The 22,280-nt window shown below is 50.4% G+C and overlaps 5 protein-coding genes across 5 annotated transcripts; 3 read left to right on the top strand and 2 right to left on the bottom strand.

Moving 5' to 3' along the window:
- The first annotated feature begins 1,046 nt into the window (after positions 1-1,046).
- PV06_06945 (uncharacterized protein) lies at positions 1,047-2,671 on the top strand. The gene has a single exon (XM_016408119.1). The coding sequence runs from the start codon at positions 1,068-1,070 to the stop codon at positions 2,544-2,546; it is 1,479 nt and encodes a 492-aa protein (XP_016261599.1). The 5' UTR covers positions 1,047-1,067; the 3' UTR covers positions 2,547-2,671.
- Positions 2,672-2,912: 241 nt separating this feature from the next.
- PV06_06944 (uncharacterized protein) lies at positions 2,913-4,786 on the bottom strand. Its single transcript, XM_016408118.1, has one exon. It carries the CDS (start codon positions 4,594-4,596, stop codon positions 3,067-3,069), a length of 1,530 nt encoding a protein of 509 aa, XP_016261598.1. The 5' UTR covers positions 4,597-4,786; the 3' UTR covers positions 2,913-3,066.
- A 2,373-nt stretch (positions 4,787-7,159) lies between these two features.
- PV06_06943 (uncharacterized protein) lies at positions 7,160-9,369 on the top strand (the record flags this gene model as incomplete). The annotated part of the gene is made up of 1 exon (XM_016408117.1): positions 7,160-9,369. One exon carries the CDS (start codon positions 7,160-7,162, stop codon positions 8,777-8,779), a length of 1,620 nt encoding a protein of 539 aa, XP_016261597.1. The 3' UTR covers positions 8,780-9,369.
- Positions 9,370-10,180: 811 nt separating this feature from the next.
- PV06_06942 (uncharacterized protein) lies at positions 10,181-12,159 on the top strand (the record flags this gene model as incomplete). The annotated part of the gene is made up of 4 exons (XM_016408116.1): positions 10,181-10,230; positions 10,286-10,773; positions 10,829-11,748; positions 11,821-12,159. The coding sequence occupies 4 exons, from the start codon at positions 10,181-10,183 to the stop codon at positions 12,157-12,159; spliced, it is 1,797 nt and encodes a 598-aa protein (XP_016261596.1).
- An 8,885-nt stretch (positions 12,160-21,044) lies between these two features.
- On the bottom strand, positions 21,045-21,695 carry PV06_06941 (uncharacterized protein; the record flags this gene model as incomplete). The annotated part of the gene is made up of 1 exon (XM_016408115.1): positions 21,045-21,695. One exon carries the CDS (start codon positions 21,693-21,695, stop codon positions 21,045-21,047), a length of 651 nt encoding a protein of 216 aa, XP_016261595.1.
- Positions 21,696-22,280: the final 585 nt, after the last annotated feature.

Here is a 22,280-nt window from a genome sequence, read left to right as displayed (position 1 = left end):
GAAGAGCTAGACATTGAGGTCAGACTGACAACGACAATCCTTGTCAACCGGATATGCTTAGCAGTGCTTGATTCTTCTCTAATCTCATGAGATTACAACTTGTCGATAAAAAGGCGATTGACGGCTTGCACCCCTGGCGGCATCCATGGCTCTGAAGGCGCTGTCCTCTCTTGCACTAAATTAAAACCTGGCAAAGTGACTGACTCTCTCACATCTAGACCATTGATGATCAAGCTACCAACTCCGCACTGCACCATCTCCCTTTGACAGTTGTCCCCAAGAGACCATGAGATCAATTCTCCCCCAGATCTGGTGATCGAGCATTACAGAAAGACGTCAGACCTCACATCTCGTGTTCGGTGAATGTCTGTCTCTTTTCCAAACCCACTTGGTGAGTAGGACAGTGCACCACGCCACCAGTCAGGCGTTGGCTGTTGGCCGTTGTCCCTTGGGGGCACGGATCAATCTATCATTCTCTACTTTGGACCATTGTCTACAGGTCCGGGTCCTCGCTCCGGAAAACCAGGGCAATTAAGAGTCGACGAAAAACCGCCATGCACCGGTTGAGTCGATTGTGACTGAACGTCAATCAAAATTTAAGAACAGTGATACTCCTGTAACCATCCTTGCGTGTCTATGGTCACACAAGCCATGTCCGGAGACAGGATGGCCATAAAGAGCCCGCTCCCTTTCAAACAAAATTTGGCGTCCTCTTGTTCATGGATGGCGCCTCTTGGAATTTCCGCCACCAATTTTGTACTATGAATATCCAAGGTTTCGCCGACTACATCGCACCTCCTCAGTTATAATAGAGCCGTCACCCCATGCATTACCGGACGAAAAGCTCCCTCGTGGGATATCATCCCAGTCACTCGCAGCATGACGCCGGACGGGGTGTACATGTTCTAGGTAGCAAAGAAGGAGAGCCCAGCGAGACCACTTCCTACTCGTCGTCGTCGTCGGAAACATTCCACCTCCCCACGGCCTCAGCCTATTCTGCCATGATGACAAGACCCTGGGACCGCTCCGGAGGATATTTGAGCTCATGGTGTTTTGCTCCCGCGAGAATGCTTCTCTCTTCCACATCATCCCTACTTTCGATCCTGACTCCGGGCGAGGACTCAGACGAACACAATTCGAGACCCACGTCCAAAGTCACATCCCTCGACGGGCTACGAGGTCTCGCCTGCCTCTTTGTGTTTCACGCCCACTACGCCTATTCTTTTAGCAACTGTCTCGAAGAAGCCCCGCCCGAAGTCCTCAGCACGAGATTCATGTATCAACCGTTCATCTCATTACTCTGGTCCGGAATCGCCATGGTCGATGTCTTCTTCTTCATCTCCGGGTACGTTCTCGTGTCAAAGCCACTGCGCCTTCTCTACGCACACAACACCTCGACCGCTCTATCATCTATATCGTCGGCGGTCTTCCGACGGGCATTCCGCCTCTACCTTCCTTCGATGGCCATGATCTTGATCGCCTCGGTCATGGCGGGACTCGGACTCTTTGACGCCGGGAACAACTTTTACGACATGAGACACGACGACGTCAAGGGGCCCCAAGAACAACCGCCGCCCCGCCTTTCTTCCCTCGCGGCTCAGTTCTACAGCGGCCTCAAAGACTGTTACCGTCTCATGGACAACACCATCCCTTGGGGCAAGGCCAATTTCCCCTACGAGAGCGAAGATGCCGCGCGGCCCTCGGGCATCGTGTACGACCGACACCTGTGGACCATCCCCGTCGAATTCCGGTGCAGCATGTTGGTATTTGTGATATTGCTCGCGACCGCGCGGATCCGACGAAAGTGGAGACTCTGCGTGCAGGTCGCATTCCTCGTCAACTGTCTCTTCACCGAGCGGTATCCGGAGTCACTCTTCGTCGCCGGAATGTTGTTGGCCGAAGTCGACACCAGCCACCGCCACAACCACCACACCTTGATGAACGGTTCGGTCTTTCATCACGCGTCGTCGTCGTCGTCACACCACGCATCGAAACTCTACGCCGATGACGACCGAGTGAACACCGCGACGAGTGCCGTCATGACGAATTCGCGAGATCTGTTGGCCTTGGTCATGTTCGTGCCGGGCCTGTACCTCCTGTCGGTCCCTCCCGAAGGCCCCGACCAGTACCCCGGGTACGCGGGCCTGGTGGGGATGGTGCCCGACTACATCTGGGCCAAGGACCGGTTCGTCAGGGCCGTCGGCGCCGTCATGACGACCTGGCCGGTCGCGAACTCGCCCATCATCGCCCGCCTGTTCACCAACTGGTTCACCGCCTACCTGGGTCAGATCTCGTTCGCCCTCTACCTGGTCCACGGCTCACTGATCAAGTCCGTGTGGTATTGGCTCCAACCCCGGATGACGGGTTACATCCACCCGGACCCCACGTTCCCCATGTCCAAGCAACAATTTGTCGACCTGTGGTTGTCCGGCTACGTGGTCATGGTGACCGTGGTCCTCGCGTCCGCCCACGTCTTTTGCAAGGTGATCGACGAGAGATCCGTGGCGTTTTCACAGTGGCTCGCCGCCAGGCTCTCGGAGAGTTGATTGACTCTTCCATGACATGGGATTTGCCATCGCCATCACCATCGCCATTACCACTTCACCATTTACACAGTAGCATGTAGAGAGAGATAATTCTTTATTAGTATCGTATCGTATATGTTTATTTCCTTCAATCAACCCACCTGATGTGACATAGTGTATCGTGTATCAAAAATGTTCAATTGTTGCAAAGAACAAACTTTATAAGCGAGAAAAGGGGAAACCCAAAATCATCGCGCCATTACATGTAATGTGATGTAAGTAATAGAATAAACATCCTCACGACAGAGGAAGAGATGTCTCGACATTTAGCTCCCAAAGATGTTTTATTTTCATTTCTACTTCCTATGCACGACATGACATTGACGTGTTTTATTTTTGTATGAATGATATGCTGCTATGTAATTGCAAGAGTAGAAGAAAAAATTCCCAAAAAATTGGGAAAAGAAAATATACCGCTCAGGATGATGATGCCACGAAAAGAAAATGGTTCAAAGATGGCCAAAAAGGAGGTCTGAAGAATCTACTCCCACTTGACAAACGATTTCGTTTGAAGCCATCTTCCAAAACGGACGATTCTCTTGTCGACGCGGGAAAAGTAGTCGGCCACCCAGATCAGCAACACGGTGAGGACCAACGCGCCAGGAAGGTACGCGATCGTCGAGTCCCCCAGATGCCGAACCTGCCAGGGTAGCATTTTGGGCTGGTAGAGCGAGTACAGCAGGATGACGTGCATGGCGTAGATGCCGAATGAGAGATCGCCAATGTATTGAGAGAAACTCCATTCAAACGGCCGTTGTAGTGTCGGGTTCAGGTCGACGGCCGACACGACGCAGCAGGCCGCGATGGACAGCCAGAAGGTGTACGCCGCGTCGCCGTACCAGGAAGGGATCAAGGGTTGGAGGTATTGCCAGGGCCAGGGGCCGGTGGAACCCAAGGCCGGCGGTTCAGGTTGGCCCAAGAGAAACAACCCGACGATCAACAAAATGTAAGAGATGACCTGTTGGGCGACGCGCGATTTCCTGGAAGAGCGCAAGTCATGCTTCTCGTTGTTCGCGGCCGCGGCCGTCACATCCAGATTTGGCGGGGACGGTAGACCATGTCGTTCGGGGTGCAGGATCAACGACAACTCGGCAAGGAACACACCGAACATGAACTCGACGACGTAGGCGACGCGCCAGTAGTAGCTGAAAGCGACGACAACCCAAGAGAAAAGCATGCGGCATCTCGTCGTCATTTTGCATGCCGCGGCACAAAACAAGAAAATGACGATGCTGCCGCGATATTCGACCGGGATGGTCCACATCTGTCCAAGGTAGTGTGAAAAAAAGACACCGTCGTGGATCCAACCCTCGATGTTGGCGAACGGGTTGCTGGTCGCGACGGCGTCACGGAACCAGTCCCACAGCTGGCCGGTGAGGGTGGGCAGGCGACGGTCGGCGAACGGGCCAAGCGACCAGCCAAAGTAGATGCACCAGGCCGAGACGTGCGTGGCGAAGGCGGTCGACAAATACAGGCGAAGGTAACGGCGAAAGATGGACGAGGCCAGGCTATCCAAAAGTTTGGCCGACTCTTGCATCCGGATGAGTTTGATGAGACGGTAACTCAGAACGTAGCCAGAAATGACGAAGAAGATGGCCACCATCCCCGGGCCGCCCACCCAGGGTACCCGAATGAAATGCCAATGAAACACAGAGATTTGCGGAAGGTCCCAGCAATGGTATATGTAGACCAACACGGCCGCATAGCCGCGGAGTGCGTCGAGATATGATGTCGGGGACCGTCGTTGCTTGTACTTTTGTCGGCCACCCGGTTGGATGTAGCGAGGGAGGATGGACCAGGGATTTATCGACCATCCTGATAACCAGGTCTTCTTGGAGGGTAAGGCTTGGGATCTGGAGGGTGGCGTGGGGGTTTCGTAACCAGCATCAATGGTAGCAGGTATTTCCCGTTCCTCAACCTCGAGGAATGGCTTGGAGGACGTTTCGCCATGGTTGAGGTCGTCGAGGAGCGGAGTACCCTGCTCCTCCATATCTGAGGCGACCCTCGACATAGTTGTCCGAGGCGTGCAGGATATAACTTAATGGTACAACCGTGCTGAGAGGACGTCAGCAGAACGAAAGAGTCATGGATGGCACCATCAGTCAAAATGGCTATAATGCTCTGAGAGAAGACTCGTAGTCATCACAGATGTTGAAAAGAAGTAACATGGAGAGGGTGAAATCTTGGTGTATGAGGAGCTTCGTCTCTCATTTCCAATTAGTTATCTGCCTGCCGTTTTTGCGGGAATTGGGCCTGTCAATCCGCCCATCATGATCCTAGGGTGTATAATCGCACTCATGATCGAGAGCGCGAATGCAGGAGTGAGTACGGAGTATGGATTCGGCCCGGATCGCTTAGGAGGATCTCGAAATTGGCGAGGGCGCCTTCACGAGCGAGTTTGGACTGTGCATTTCACTTGTCGTGGGTTAGGGGAGAGGGGTTGAGAATGTCATTACCAGGTTGGACTTGGAAGGTGGTCTCAGCGCCTGTAGATAGGCACGCCTCAGACTCCTTCCAGTCAGCAACACGGACTCTCTAAAATTGAATGCTTGAGGCATGATATATGTAAACAATGAAGGGGCGCTCGCTATCGGGTCAAGCCATTAACAAGTGCTAGCACACAATGGGGCCCCACTTACTCGGTGCGTGCTCGGGTGACAGACGCCGTTGAAATACATACCTGAGTTAAGCGAATTCAAGTAAGGGGTAAGGCCGGGGACATAAAAGCTGCCGCCACGTGAGATTCAAGCTTAGTCATGCATCCTCGCAACGTAGATGTGATGCAAGTCCAAAAATGGTTTCGAAATATGGAGGAGGTGTCGTTAAGAGGTTGAGTATGCGAGGTTTTAGTCAAACAGGATCTGATCTCAGAGACGGTGGCAGATCTGTACTCGTGGCGATCGATCCCCATAAGAAGAAATCGATAGATGTCGCTCGAATTCGTACAATTTTGGCCATATGAGTACGAAATTCTCATATTTTGCTCTGATTTTGACGTGTAATGATAGACAGGTAGCCGGTGAAGTCAGATGTCACTTATTCACTTCAAGCGAAATCACTGTTGTTAAATCATGTGTGGTCTGCCGAGGATGTTCAGGAGCTGCCACGCCACCCGCGGCAGCTTGGGGCGCTCAGGACAACTGAATTGATGACCCCGTTGAAACCTTAGTACTCCGTATCTTGGTGTTGATGTTGATGTTGATGTTGAGGAGACGCGCCGCGAGACTGACACGTTCCCCTTCGATAACGCGACTTGACACGACACGTGACCTACCGAGGCTTTACTGAGTCATCATGGACTTGAAGTTGCGTCTGACAAAGCATCGCAAGTTGCAGCCTAAGAACAAGGCACTGAGAGCCGGGTCAAGGGGCATCGGGGCATCATGAGACTTAGAAGAACGAAGGGCATGGAGTGAGTATAGGGGTAGATACGAAGACTCCGTACTTAATTAGTGCCTGGTTGTACCGTGTCCCAAGCTATCCTCGGTACCTTTCGCATGAGGGGCCAAAGTCTTTCTTATCGATTAATTTCAGCTGCAGGATAAAGGCTGCCTGGAACACCGGCGGTGAATATTTTTGGCTTCAGCCATGAGAAGTCTACGGTTCAGACTAACCTATCTCTGTCCTTCGATGCATCTCTTGGGAACTTGCAAATGTGGAGGGGTATTCAATAGGGCACAGAGACAGGAGAGTATTGCCGTGTTCCATCAGGTCGGGTCGATTCTAGACTCGACAGGTGGAAAGAAAGGAAAAAAAAGTGTGTATGCTACAGTTCCGAGTCCAGAGGGTCGAGATGTGAGGAATGCTGTGCAACAGCCTTTTTGCGGTCCAAGCTCGTTTTTCCAGAAGGTGAAAAGAAAGCTGAAAAAATATGCCGCACAGACAGTGAAAACTTGAGCTGGTAAAAATAGATGCTCAACGTAAGAAGCTTAGGATCATAATGTGCTCTACAATTTTCTCTGAGGGCAGTGAGTCCATCCGACACCAAGACCGAAGGATCAAATCATCCCACTCGATGCGAAACAAAGGTCGAGGGGTGATTTCAGCCATTCCGCAAGCCCCTTGTTCATGCTCGTCTCGCGTATGCACGATGAGCCTAGTGAGGTTTTCGTCTCCGGACCGTGTCAGGTAAAGAAATCTCCCATTGGCGACAGCGGCAACAAGGGTCGCCAGGAGGGCCCTTTGCAACCCTATCACAGCTTGGATTTTCTCGCATGAGCTTCAGGTACCCGAAATAGACCCATGCAAGATGATGCCAGCCAATACGAGCTTCATCGTCATTTCTTTTGAGCGGGATGAAGAATCCATCCCTTGAATCAATGTCTCCAAACTACTTGGGAATACTCCGTACAGTAATGGATTAACCTCTTGACTTACTCTCTACAGTAGGGATGGAGTAGGTCAAGTGGTTACTCAATGTAACACCAATGAATTAATGTTATATTCTTTCAATCTCCTCTTATCTCAGTCTTTGTTGGTTTTTGATTCTGCCTTCATTCATTTCCACCGTATTTGGTTGTCAGGGTAAAAGGTAGTTGCTGTCGACCCTCGCATCCTTAGACGGCAACGGCAACATGCCCTTCACCCTCCCTCGTGGTCTCGGCCCTATAAAACTCGCAGTCGTTTTTGCAGTCATACTTTGCCTATTCTTCTTTAGATCCCACCTGCTCCCATCTTCTGGCGTCTCCTACTACGACCTTACGCCGGGCGCGGAGTCCTGGTGGCATGGCTCCAAATCAGACGCCTCCGGGGTCGTTGGCGACGTCGATACCGAACTAGACTATACCCAACTTCAAGATGTCAATCTGACCTCCGAAATCACCGATTTTGAAGACCCTGTGGCCGCGCCCTCCTTGACAACCTCTACCCCTGCGGCCGAGGAGACTGCGCCCAAACCGACCGCGCCTGGCCTCCTCTACAAACCCTTTGATCCCTCCATCCCGGCATGCCGACAACTCCCAGGCGCAGACAAAGTCGTGGTCATCGTCAAGACGGGGGCCACGGAAGTATTTGCACGATTGCCCGAACAACTCATCACTCTGGCTGAGTGCGTACCGAATCTCATGATATTTTCCGACATGGAGCAAGATCTGGGACATTTTCACCTGTACGATGCATTGAACGAGATTGGCGAAGAATACAAAAACAACCACGAAGACTTTGAATTCTACCACAACATCCACAAAGCCCATGCGATGCACGGAGATGTAAGTGTGCTGGGTTCCGAGAAGGGCTGGAACTTGGACAAATGGAAGAACATCCCCATGCTACACAAAGCCTACACCCAGTATCCCAAAGCAGACTGGTTCATGACCATCGACGCAGATACGTACCTCGGCTGGACGAACCTTCTCCTGCTTCTCAACCGTCTTGATCCTGAAGACCCTCTCTACGCCGGCTGCGTGTACTTGCATGGCGACACACAATTCGCCCAAGGCGGCACAGGTTACCTCTTGTCTCGCAATGCCGTTGAGAAGTTCGAAGCCATTCGCACTCCCACAAGAATTGCCGACTGGGAGAGGGAAACATCCACCATTTGCTGCGGCGATGTCATGCTCGGAGTCGCCATGGGCCACGCCGGCGTGGACGTGAGGGGTGCATGGCCCATGTTCCAAGTTGATCCGCCATGCTCTATCGCCTGGGCTCCTCCCTACTGGTGCTCGCCCGCCATCACCTGGCACCACGTCCACACCTACGACATCCAGGACCTCTGGGAGTTTGAAAAGACCTGGATCAACCAAACATGGGACGAAAAGAACCCGGGATCCGTACCATACCTTTACAAAGACGCTTTTGAGTATTTCGTCCAACCGAACATTGCGGATAAGAAACTCGATTGGAACAATTACTCGGGCGACAAGATTTTCACGAATCCTACTCCAGACCACGTCAAGGAAGATCATGACTGGGATGAGAAGAGCGATGAAGAAAAGCAGCAGATGTGGGATGAGTTGAATGAGCTCCAGAAACAATCTGTCGGATCCTTTGAGGCTTGCCACGTCGCCTGTTTGGATGATGGCGATTGCGTACAATTCTCGTGGCACCCTGGTACTTGCAAGCTGAATAGACACATCAAAATGGGCCACGCTATCGAAACCACGGAGGAGTATGCGTCCGGTTGGATCCTCGAGAGAGTCAAGGCATTCAAGGAAGCCCAGGGAACTTGTGAAGACCCTCGATTCCGGATTGATTGAAAGCTGCACTGAGAACGAAAACAAGTAAATACCAACACCACAAGCGTCAGGAAGTTGTCACTCGCCTTTTGGATCGGTCGGTTTCGGCCTTCACGGATTTTTGTTACGAAAGAAATGGCTTGAACGTACCAGAGGCCCAAGCACAATGCTGCCCCCGTACAGACACATGAACGGCGACGGATATGCGACACGTCGACTTGTCGAGGATTGTTGACGGTGCTACTTGGATATGAATTGGCGACCACAGGAGCCACGGCCGAGTACATTGAGCATATGAGGACAGGTCACGCTCAAAATTTGATTTGGCATGACGCCATGAGCAAGAACACCGATCCTCTGACGCTCTGAACATTGGATGACGATAAGCTGAAAAGAAGAACACGAATACATGGAGCGAACTAGAGAAGAGTCGTTCAACGCAGAAAGAATTACTTGAATCATTTGGAACACACTAAAAGCATAGACAAGACGATACCCTTCGGACGATATAGGATTGCTATGCTACGGTTAGAAAGATATGGAGATTCTTGCAAGATACCCCCCAATTGTTGATTACCTGGGTACGGAGTAAATATGTACTACTATTTTGAAATATTATGTCCTTTATTTTCTGAGATCAATTTCAACCCTTTACAGCTACAATCCCCTGATTGATATCGATTCTTGAATTCAGTGGCTGCGAAGCCTCAGTTCCGTTGCTCCGAACTCACACGAAAATTGCGGTACTTCGGCAGACCTTCCTGACAGGGTGTAGCGAGTTTTCCCCGTTATCCTCCGGAATATCATTCCCCAGAAATACTCCATACCTCGTAGGGGAAGGCAGATTCTTTTACTGTGCCCTTGACCACTCCTCTTCCAAGCCTCCAAACCTAGAATTAGTCGGTGCCATGGCATCCTTTGCGAACCTTAACCGTCGTTAGACTTCTGAGATAAGCTGGGTGGCGGCAGGTCTATACCTGGAGACAAAACCCATGGATTTCTTCGGTGGTGAAGAATACTCGGCACCAGATTCGGCCGGACATTACAAGCCTGTTCAACGTGTGAGCCAAGCCTGTCAGGAGTGCCGGTATAGATATGAGTCCGTTGAACGAAAGACAAATTGACTAACCGGCCACCCTTAGGAGGAGAAAGGCGAGGTGTACTGGTGATCGCCCAAAATGTCAAAGTTGCAGAAGACATCGTCGAGGTGAGTCGGAAACAAAAATTGGGCAAAGCTGGTATCGAAGATGTGCTTATCTATGCTCAAGATTGTCACTATCCCGAAGGAGATCGCTCATCAAAATTATCAACGGATGAAATCGCTGAGTCGCTCAAGGCCCTCAAAGCGGGTATGCAGGTAATGACGGTATGCTGCTGTCCAAAATTTGCAGGCTGACATTCTTATGGGATGTGTCGGCTCGAATGTCCAACGTTGAACGACTCGTTCAAAATATGTCTCAGGCTTCGACACGGTGAGTGCTTGTAGCTCTGCCTTCATCAGACTCTTCGACACTAAGATACTAGCAGGCCTCGGGCGAACCTCGAGGAAAGACCATCAGTAGGTGTCAGAGCCTCTGCGGATTCTCCTGGGCAGTCTGGCATCCCGAGCCCCGTTGCCGAGCCCTCGAACCAGAAACTACGGAACAACAACAATTCAAATCGGGAAACTGAAGACCAAGCTCCCTTCTCGGGCCTGCTCCCGCTCCCAGTTTTGCTCGAGACAATCGATATTTACTTTGAGTGTTGCCATAATCAGCCCTATGGGTTCTTCCACGAAGGCAACTTCCGAGAAAGCCTATGGAAAGGGCAAATACCAAATCATTTATTATTCGCCGTATTGGCCTCTGCCATGCGCTTCTCCAAGAATCCATTCTTCGACAACCTTCACAATGCCGCAGTGCTCTACGCCAACAAGTCGTGGAAAATGGTGGTGTCGACCTGCTTTTCCAACAACCAAACTGCAGATTTGCGTATGGTGCAGACTCTTACTCTTTTGTCGATTTTTGACTTTACAGGTCCAGCGCTCCTCTTTCTCTTGGGATTTGCCTCATTTGACTGACGTACGTCTAGCCGGCAAGAACCGCCATTGTTTTGCATGGATAAAGATAGGGCTTGCAGTACGCTTTGCCCAGGACATGAAATTCATGCTTGAAAGTGCCCACGATTTACCTTTTGCCGTCCAAGAGGAGCGACGCCGAGTTTTCTGGTCAGTCTACCTACTGGACAGGTTGGTTTCGTGTGGACGAGCACGTCCGCCGGCCATACTTGACGCGTCATGCCAACTTCAACTTCCGTCTGATGAAGATACCTGGAGATCGGGTGCATGGAAAGAAGTTTTGACGTTGCAGCAACTTTCGTACCGAGAACTCTCAACCCCGGAACAGTTGGGTCCGTTTTCTCACGTGGTGGCCATGGCGTACACGTTGGGCAGAGCGGCACAGTACATGCTGCAACAATTCAACACTCGAAGCCAAGATCCACCTTGGGGTGCCAATTCGGATTTTGTGGCGATCCAATCCGATCTTGTGTATCTCGAAACCGTTCTACAAATGTCCAAATCGCCCACCGATCTCGTGGCCGAACATACTTCCCCAGGGGGCCGCCACATCGACCAACACGCGATTGGACCTGCGATATTCTCTCGCGCGCTGTTCCATCTGACCTATTGTTTGTTGCACCACCCCTTCCTGCTACGCAAACGGTTAGAGTCGTGTCAAATAGCGGCGCCGTCGACTTTTCTTACGCGAGCATTCGAAACTGCCTGGGAACACTCTAGAAGAATGACCAAACTTTTACAAGAGGCACAAGAGGCCGGCGCCATGCTTCGGGCGTCGTTCTATGGTTATTGCATGGTGGTGGCAGGGTCCATTGCCGCACTCCATCTCCATGACGTTTCAGACGCCAAACGAGCAGAGTCGGCAGACCTGGTGAGGGCCAATACATCGATCATCGAAAAAATCGGGAGACACTGGAGGAATGTCTCTCTGATGGTATGTATCGTCCTACATTTCCCAAAAACGAGCTGACGAAGGAGCGAAACTAATTTCTTGTGGGGTGTACAGGCAATTTCCTTTCGGAATTTCGTGGAAGACACGAGTCGCTTCGCCCACCTGGCGTCGGACGCGGTGAACGTTGCCGTCTTGTCCCCCGAAGACTGTGAGGCCATGTGGGCGATGGTCGACTACAGTACCATGTCGGACGTGTCTGCCAGGGCTCAGACGCAATTGTCCCCAGCGGCCGAGTTTTGGATGGACGGCAGCATGTCGTGGCAGGACCTGTTCGGTCGGTTCGACACGATGAACCAAGGAGCGCAACAACAAATCACGGGGCCGGACACGAACCAACGCGGCGTGCTGTTCCCGGAGGTGGAGAATTACCTCGGACAAAACATGTTTACGTAGGTAGATGAACATGTTTGGAGGAAGTCGGAAGGGGTTGCACAAATTTCACTCTAGGTCGTCACATACAAGGAAGACAGATGCCAGATGTACGATGAATAGAAATGAAACATGATAACGATGCTTTCCTGTCTAGAGGAATGTCTTTTTGTTCTCATTTGAGAATGATCTCTGTATAAATCCAGGCATCTTGGTCTCTAGAGCATATGGGATATATTTACCATATATATATATATCGTTATAATTGTCCGCTGCTCTTTGTTATTCATTCCTTCGACGAATGTTTTCAGACATCTAACCCGTTGATTTCTAAACCATCTTCTTAGATCCAAGACCGATTTATGTAACCCCTAAACATCTCCAGCTTGTTTCGCTCTGGCTCTGTCTCCGGCTCCTTTGATCACGGTCGACAAATCTCCCAACGGAAGTGACAGTGGGAAGTCGACGGCCAAAAAAACCAAGGCCAAAAAGATGTACCAACCCAAAAGACTGACCACCAACAACAGTGCAGCGCCGGCGTGTTGGAGTGTCAGAGCCGTGGCAGCTCGGCCGTGCGCGGCGTCGAAGAATGAAGCTGACAGGCAGCCAACTGAAGAATTTGTCAGTCGTCCAGTCCTCAGTAAGGAAGCAAGGGAGAGAATGTGTGTGTGTGTGTGTGCGCGAGAGAGCGAAGGTCTTGTACATACATGTTGGTATCAAGGTCAAGAAAATCAAAAAGAAAACCACATTCGTTCGTAAACTGGCGACACAATACACGCAACAGAGCAATGCCATTGCCACGAGAAAGAAGGAAAATGTGGCGAAAAAGGCGGGTTGTGTGAGTCCTTGGGCAGGATCAGAAGAATCGGTCGAGTACATTGCATACGCTCCGAAATTGGGGATCATGACGGACGCAAATGTCAACCAGAAGCCACCAAAGGTTGAAAACACAAGAGCCGGGAAGGTGTTGCCTGTGAAGAAGATGAGCTACAGGATTTCGATGAAGGTATTAAGATCAAAACTCACCAAGAACCCATTCTAGTACAGCACCGACGATTTCAAGGACACCACCGAGAAAGACATAAGAGCCACTATCAGAGGTTAAATAAGTCAGTCAATTTTGTCGAATATCTGACGTAAAGAAACGGTGGAATGCGTCTGAGAAGGAACGAGAACAGACGTACACATTTGCAGCTCCAAGTCCACCTGCACCTTGCCAACCCAGGAGGACCATGGACAAAGGTGTGGCAGCCAGCAAGAACCCAGCCAGGCAGATCGGCGTCGGGTTGCCAAAAGTTCGCCTCAAGTCTCCCTTGACGCTGTTCTGTGGTGCGAGGTAAAGTTTTTCGAAGAGTTCGGGGGACATTGTGACACTCCCTGCGGTTCGAAGTCGCTGGAGAGCATCGCCGCGGTTGTTGCTGTTGAGGTGGCTGTGGTGATTTTCCATGTCTTCTTGATGGATCCTACCTTCTTGAGGTGTGACACTCTCACTCTCGATACCAGCTTTGTAGTCTGACATGATGACAACCGACTAGTGGTGGGGAACAGGCAACTGCGGAACTGAAGTAGTGTCGTCGACAACGAGGTGATGATCCGAGAGGTTATTGCGTGTTGCTGTTCTCCTTCATAGAGAGAGAGAAACGTGTGAAAGGGAAGGAGAAAGTAGAAAGGATGAAGTAGAACAAGGATTTTTTTGTTGGAGAGAATGTCAAATCAACAGAATATTGGGACACAGAATGCTTTGTCTGTGATGACCCTTCTCTCCTTGTAGGTCTCTTGAATATATATTTTGACGAGAACAAGGAACCGTGGTACCTTTAATTGCAGTCTTCCATGGGGGCTGATCTTCAACACATCTACGAGTCAAATGGTAAGAGTCGTTTAATCCCCCCTCGTCTCCCCCGGTTACCTTGGGTCGCTCCACAAATCTCCTTTCCTCCGCAATAGTCTACCTCGTACACCGACAGGTGGTATTTATCATCGCCTATGGTCCGATACCATGTACTTTTACAGCTGATCTCTCGGCACCGCAAGTATGTACGGAGTATGGTAACTGGCTGCGTCAACTGCGGTTGCCGGTCCGCATTGCCGCCGAAACTCCACAGCTCTTTTTTCCCCTGATTTTTTGTGGTGGAATGATCATAACAGGAACGAAAAATGTGGGATGAGCAAAAACGGAATGACGGTCCTGGTTCCCGGTCGTTGCGTCCGTTGCGAAAACAACGGGGCCTGACTAGTAGTTGAATGATGTGTTAACAATGGTTTTCTAGCAAGTTTCCGTTTTCAGCTACGGAGTACGAAACAAATGACATTTTCCCCAATGCCCGCACAAGTACGGAGTCCAGTAAAGTGTTTGACGGATCGAAGAGGGGGGCCTGGCTTTGGTATTCGGCTCCAAGGTCTCTGAAGCATCCTCGGTCAAATTCAGTATGTTTCAACATGGGTCATTCGATTTGGGTGTGTAATTCGCTGGCACATCAATCTGTGCCTTGTCCAATGCGCACCAACTATGCACAAATATTGTGACACACGTACTTATACACTTGTGAATGTTATGCTGGTAGACTGGGCGTTTGAGCCTAGTGGTGCTCGAACTTGATGTCTCCTTGACAAGATATAAAGAGATATGACAATTTGCTCGACGTGCGACACCCATATAGATAGAGACTTGATCTTTGTGATGTGGCTAGAGATGACTAGTTCTGACCGACTCTCTCTCCCGTCTACGTATCTCTGCTCGTTGAATCTTCCCACTGATGGTCTTTGGCAGCCATTCGGGCTTTACGAATTCGACGAGGCGTGGGTATTTGTAAGGGGCTGCCTCTTTCTTGCAATGTTCCTGCAACTCTTTCTTGAGTTTTTCCGGGGTTTGTTTTTCCAAAACCGATTGCTCAGCCACGATAAACGCTTTGACGACCTCTCCTCTCGAGTGGTCCTTGACTCCGATGACTGCTGCTTCAAGGACTGCAGGATGGAGTTTCAAAGCTGATTCCACTTCAAATGGTCCTGACAGTGAAAAGGCCGGTGAGCGATTTGACTTGATATTTCCAAGATGGGATCTTCTGGCAGACACTGTGGTATGCCGGGGAGGGGGTAACTCACCAATACGGTAACCACTAGAGTTTATCACATCGTCGGACCTCCCAACGTACCACAAGTATCCATCTGCGTCTTGATATGCTCGGTCTCCAGTCAAATGCCATTGTCCATTGACGGACCCGTCGGAAGATAGTCGTGTTCTCGATTTGTGAGAGAGACTCCCTTCTTTCGACATGTAACCGTCGCACACAAAAGGGGTTCGTTGCCCTCGTTCATCCACAGACAGCACTGCAATCTCTCCTTCAACTCCGGCAGTTACCGGTCGACCAACGTCGTCGATGACGTGGAGAGGTACGCCCGGTAGGGCTTTGCCCATGCTACCAGGGCGGATCTGCACACCTTCACAGCTGCCGGCCACAAGAATGGTTTCCGTTTGACCATATCCTAGAACAAATCAAATAGCCCTGAGTCAGCGAACAGGTTGTTGAATATGTGAAATTACAGGTCAAGAAATGGGAATGCCAACATACCCTCTCTGATTTGAAGACCCGTCATTGCTCTCCAGGCTTCAAGGGTGCCCTCATCAAGGGGCTCTCCTGCCGCAACACATCTTTCAAGAGCTTTTGGAGTATTAGAAGCACAATGTTGATGCATTTGTTTTGTCACCAATTGTCGATATGCTGTAGGAGGGGCGCAAAAGTTCGTAATGGGGTAAGTGTTCAATACATCCAATGTCTCACTCGGAGAGAATGGCTTTTTGGTGTCTTGTATGAAAAGTGTGGCACCCGTGTTCCACGTTGCGAACCATGACCTTTATACCGTGAGCGATTGACAAACATGACGGGATCCTCAAGAGGTGACAGGCTGTAGCCCGTGTGTAAACAAAAACATAACTTACCATGCTGCTTTTGCCCAACCTTGCTCTGCCAGTGTCCAAGAGAGCTTTCCGGGAGATAGGCCCAGCCAGTAAGTTCCCGTGAGCAAGTGCGCTTTTCCAAGTCAGGTATGATCATGCCAGAACTGGTAATCAATGGACTATACCTAGTGGGTAAGAAATGTGGTTGTGTTGTACCATCTTCGGCGGTCCTGACGTCCCTGACGTGAAGTAGATCAAGGCTGGGTCGCTCTTCTTGGTTTTGTGAGCTGTCGGAGAACCTGTTGCAATGCCATCGACGGCGGACTGGTACTGAATGACTCCTGGCAGCTGTTCTCCGTCTGCTTGGAGCACGACTTGGAGAGCTGGGCAATTTTTGCGGATCTTTGCCAGACTGGCGATACTGGCCTGGTTACCCACAAAGATATTGGCTGCCGAACTGATCAAGCGGTACTGATGAAATGATGGTACAAGTCAGTGATTGAGCATGATGTTGTGGTATTGTAGGAAGGACCAACCTCAATATCCTTGGCTGTGGCAAGTGTTGTGCATGGGCAAAGCACCAGGCCTGCTCGAAGTACTCCCGTTGCAATCTATCACGGACTTGTAAGCATAATCACTCTAATGCTGCAAGAATTGTTCAGATATCAGAAATCTTGCTTACCTCCCACCTGTGATGAAAGATCCGTTAGATTTAGGAACAAGCCTCTGAACTAGTAAGATTCTCAACTCACCAAGCCGGTACACGATTGAGGACCATCATTACCCTGTCCCCAGGCTTTGCACCAAGTTTCCTTAACAGTGCCGCTGCCTTGTTGCTTTGAACGCTGAAATGCTCATATGTCAACTTGAGAGGGGTCGTTGACTGGTCACTTATCCATTGCATTGCTAGCAGACCGGGATCGCTTTCAGACCACCTATCGACCACATCTGCTGCGAAGTTGAAGTACTCTGGAGGCTCCATGACATCTTCCGGTACAGGTTGAAGCATCTTGTCGGCCGATCAGTCGGTCGCTTGGGTGTCTGTATGGCGAACCTGTACTTGCAAATGAGAGTATGGGTTTAACTTAATGTTGTCGAGGAACCGTAAAAGTGTTTGCGGTATTCCATACTAGACTCCGACTGCCATTCTGCGCTTCCTTTCCTGTATATTCGAATCAATGCTCAGTATTGTGCAAGACTAACTGAGAATGGTTGCGGGTGGATGGGCAGCAACTCCTTTTCCCGACTCCGCACATCTTATTCCGCCCCCGGTTTATCTAGATCTCACCCTCGGTGCGGCGGTACAAGGGATTCGGTCCGGAAAGCCGTACATGACGAATATCACATTTACTCCAGCCATGCCCAGGTATCGTCCCGCATGTAAGGTATAGGGGGCTGTCTGACGTAGGACGGAGCCGGGAAATGATTGCAGCCCTTTTTTGTTGTTATTAGCCTCGGTGGAAGCCAGCTGCAATAAACATCATCCTGGTAAAGCAGTCTATCTTAGGTCTACTTTCGAGTATTCGGTGAAAGTAACCCTAGATGAAGTTGGTGAAGTCGTCTTTGTCATCTACATTGTAACTGGTATTGATTCTATCTAATTCCTCGCAGCCGGCCATTTCGGATATAGGAGGAAAAGGTATCACCATTCATGCCGCCCATTCATGCCGCAACTTGCAAGACACCTCGTCCTACCAATTTTCCAGCTTTCATCTTCGCCACGAATTCATCCAAATTCTCAAGTGTTCCTCTTGTAAGGATAGGCTGGACATTAAGTTAGCACTAGTCAAGTGTGGCGTGAATAGAAGACCGGAATCGGTCGTGGCGGTTGCACTTACGTGAACAAGACCTCTCGCTGTGAAATCAAGAGCCTCTTCCACATCCTTCAACGAGCCTGTGACGGAGCCGACGATGTTCAGTCTTCTCAGGGCCAGCATGATGGGTGGAGCTCCTGCAAGGACGGTAGGATCGTTAGGCAAACCAACAGCGACCACTGTGCCTCCTGGTCGGACAAACGATGGAGCCGAGGCATATGCCTCCTTGGTGGCAGGGAAGACGATGACACCGTGCGCACCATAGGTGGTGATTCTCATAATCTCCGCTGCGATATCCTTGGTGGTTGTAAAGTCGATGAATTCTTCAGCTCCAAGCTTCTTGCAAAGGTCTCGCTTCTCATTGCCACCGTCGATGGCGATGACTCTGATACCCATGGCTCGAGCGTATTGTACTGCGAAATGTCCGAGGCCACCACCCGCTCCAGGGCAGACTAACCATTGACCAGGACGCACTCCAGATCTAGAGAAAAGAGAAATTTCAGCGACTTGAACCTCTCTAGAAGCAGCCCGGACTTCCCTTACCTCTTACATGCGACGTAAGCAGTAACGCCTCCACACATGATGGGACCAGCCTCTTCGTCCTTCACTCCGGGAGGGAGTTTGGAGGTGTATCTGCCGTCGGCCAGACAGTACTCTTGAAAGGTGCCGGGAGCCGTGAAGCCACTGTTAATTTGTCTGATGCAGTGCACTTCATCCACTCCGTTGAGACAGAATTCACACTCTCCACAGGTGCTCGCAATCCACTTGATGCCGGCTCTGTCCCCGATCTTCCAGCGGTTGTTCATGCCTTCGCCGACGGCCACGACCTCACCGGCACCTTCGTGACCAGCGATACCGTTCGTTTGAGGCATCATGGAAACCCCAAAGGGCTTCCACTCATCGTGAAGGAGGGACTTGTCAGAGGCGCAGACACCCGTCCACTTGACCTTGACAAGTATCTGGCCAGGACCCGGTTGTGGCACATCGATGTTTTTCACCACCGTCTTGGTCGACTCTCCTTCGCCTTGACGGACTGCCGCTCGTTGTTGGTGTGGGATATCAAGAGTCGCCATCTTGTACACGTGTTTAAGAAGAAAGATATGACAAAATTAAAAAGGAAATTTCTTTTGTAAATAAATTCACAATTCACCACTGGCCTTGCGTTGCTTTGCTTTGCTTTGCACCTCTTTTTGAGATATGATGACCAGGGTCTCCCCAATATGCGACAGAGTCTGTCTTGACTTATTATACCCATTCGCAATTCCCGCACCCCCCGCCATGGGAGAAGCGGAGGAGCGAGGGGGCTCCATATTCGAGAGAGGAGATCCTCATCTTTCGTGAGGTTCCTCTGGTGATGTGGGATGTTTGGTTTGGGGTACGGCGTAGTGGCAGCAGTGAATCCTGGGATCGACAGTGGCTGAACGGTCCGCCAGCCGTACTTTTGCTAAGCGAAGGTGATCAACAGTCTTAGTCCTTCGGTTTCCGGACCGCAAACACCGACGTATGTCTTGACGAACATAAGTTGACCCACAGACTCAAGAAGCTGTCAGTCGGTATCGAATCGTTCACCTTGAATCAGTGAAACCGAAAATCGGTAAGATCTTTGAGTCAATGCTGTCACTGATGTTTCGAAAGGATGAAGACTTATTGTTTGGGCCAATGTCTCCCGCAAACGCAATCATCATCTCTGGCTCTTCCACTCTCTCGCGAATGCATAATTTCCAGAGTCTCCCCCAGAGATGATGCAAGCCTCAACGAACCTGACTTCACCTGCGCAAGGAGTATCGAAGGATCTCAACACCATCGGCCTATCATACATAGCACCAAGGCAACAGCATTCAACCCGTGTACCCAAAGCGTGTGTTCGATGTCGAATTCTCAAGGCTCGTTGTGATGATTTGCACCCCAATTGCTCACGATGCGCGTCAGTGGGCTTAACGTGCGAGAAGTCATATGAACGTTCGAGACGAGAGTATCCACCTACGTACACCGAGTACCTCGAAAGCAGAGCCTTTAGTCTAGAAATCGAGGTTGAAAGGCTCCGAAAGTTAGTACGTCAGGAAGCTGAGAGTCGCATTCTCGTGCCACGACATGAGACATCTCCAGAATCGATGGAAATTGAGTCCACGACAGATTCGCCTGTCACGAGAACGTCTACAGTTGATTCAGAAGTGGGAGAAGGTAATGCATTTATCGGGAACAGTGTCTCTGCATCTGTCTAATATATTCCATAAGATCCTCCCATAAAAAGGGGCCCTTCGCCTGGACATGACTATCACCGGACATCCATGAGCAAAGGATATCTCATCATTCCGGCCACGAGCATCTGAATACATAGGACGGGGCATCAACAAAACCACTTAGACGATGAGATTCTCCTGGCCGTTCAAATCTGGACCTGAGATTCGAAATTCACTTATCGATGACGATCTCTGCTTGACCCACAGGCCACGGCATGCACACAAATCACATCTTGATCGACTTGATTAGTAGATCAGTGACAATGACTTCATGCGAGACGTATCCATGTTTCATCCTTTGTCCCTTCAGGCAGATTCCTCGCCATTTAGCGGCACTTGGTCCGTATTGACCTTGGGCGTCGTCCTCGTGACCGATGGACCGGCTGGAGCTGATTCAACGGTAATGTCTGGTTCCTGATCCTTGCTGATGCGAGGATGTTCGACATCCGCGTTTTGATGGCGAGTTGCGGCAGCTGCATTGCTTTTGGCCGCATGGTCTCCAACCGATTCACCACCGACAACATTATTTGCAGCCGGCCTTCTGGCTGTGGTGCTGCCATGACCTCTGGAATGCTCTCATTGGCCGTGTCACCACAGTCACGTTATCAACGACGGCCGCAGCTTTGTCCTTGGCCGGCGGCGATTCGAAAGATTGCGACATCTCAACTGCTATATGGTCTTTCCCGGATATACAACTTGGCGGGGAGCAAAGAGGACGGACATTTGGACCAAGGGTCAAACTTCGAAAAGGAAGAAGTCATAGAATCTCGACAAGGCTTCCTTTCCGATACGTTATTTCCCAAACACTCGCCGGCAGGAATCTCCGGGTACGAGTATCAGGCGAAAGGGCTGAACTTGACACGAGGCTGAAAGGTCATCGTCACTATCAAGTGCATCATAACATTACAAAGCTTCATGCCCTCTGATTTCATTATTCAATCATCGTACTCATACAATAAGTCACCACTGTCCACATATACCTTCTTCCGAGTCTCCAAGCACTGGATCCTTTTTTGGCTTTGGGACTGACCAGACTTGCTCATAATTGCCTGCATTTTCTCCTCCTTTCGCAAAGTCCCATTCCCCCCCGTCTTTCGGGTAAGCACCAATCATGGTGAAGCCAGAAAGGTCAATGTTGGCAAGGGCCTCTCTCACATCTTCAGCTGCCACTGTATGACCATCGCCCGGAGTCAATAGTTTGAATTCCGTGCGTGGGTTCGTGTTGAAGGTCTTATGGGCTGTTCCCGCCGGTAGGATGAAGACGTCTCCTGGTCCTGCGCTGACCTCAATTCCTCCTTCCTCTCTGCCGGGTCCATAGGTGCTCTTCTCCAGGTCAGGGTCCGTGTCGGCCACGCCAAAGCGAATGGTAGCTGTCCCAGTCAGGACAACCATGCATTCGTGCGCCATGCTGTGGTAATGCGACGTCTGAGTCTGACCATATCGAAAGATCCATTGCGTCTTCCATCCATTACTAGAGAACAGGTCATAGATCTTGGTTGCCGCATCATTACCGGATTCTACAGATACAAATCCGGGGTAATGGATCAAAGGATGCGGCGAGTTTGGTATGAGAGCGGTTGGTGGCAGTTTGTAGCGCTTGACTTCGACCATCTTGATTTACTGTAGAAGCAGAGACAAACCGAAGACTATAGACAATCTCTCTCTCTTGATGAAGGCGACGGGATATGATGTTTCTACGAATGATGAGGACAATGATCGGTACGTAATTACTTCCATTCAATTTCCCCGCGACGGAGTTCGGCGTATCCACAACATTCTTGGCTGTTCATATTCCGAGGAACAGCAGTAAGGAATAGTAAGATGTTACAACTTCATCGTATCTTCTAACAAATCGCTAAATCGCTAGCAGCAGCTTCAGGTCAATCTATATCTATCATAGCTTCACCATTACGGTAAGACATAGCCATCACTTCATCTGAAATGCGGTCGAGGACCCTTCTGGGTACTTCCCAAGAGATGAACTATGCTTATGCACATGCTCTCCTCTTCGCTTCCTCAAACTATCTCAGCGTTGGTGATGGAGAGCCACTCTTCTTGCTGCTTGAGGAACTCTTTGATGGTTTTAACATCGGTCTTCTTCCCAGCTGTATGCTGCTCCTTCAGTAGCTTCAACATTCCAGCCAGGCGTTTTTGCAAGACCTCGACACGGTACTCTGTCCATTGGAAATATAGCTC

Source organism: Exophiala oligosperma, assembly GCF_000835515.1.
Source record: "Exophiala oligosperma strain CBS 72588 unplaced genomic scaffold supercont1.6, whole genome shotgun sequence".
NCBI classification, from domain to species: domain Eukaryota; kingdom Fungi; phylum Ascomycota; class Eurotiomycetes; order Chaetothyriales; family Herpotrichiellaceae; genus Exophiala; species Exophiala oligosperma.
The sequence above is the reverse complement of the archived record's forward strand: the minus strand, read 5'-3'. Positions and strand labels throughout refer to the sequence as shown.

What these genes read in the sequence shown, in the direction of transcription:
- PV06_06944 (XM_016408118.1), bottom strand. Translation starts at nt 4,596, where the DNA reads ATGTCGAGGGTCGCCTCAGATATGGAGGAGCAGGGTACTCCGCTCCTC.
- PV06_06945 (XM_016408119.1), top strand. Translation starts at nt 1,068, where the DNA reads ATGCTTCTCTCTTCCACATCATCCCTACTTTCGATCCTGACTCCGGGC.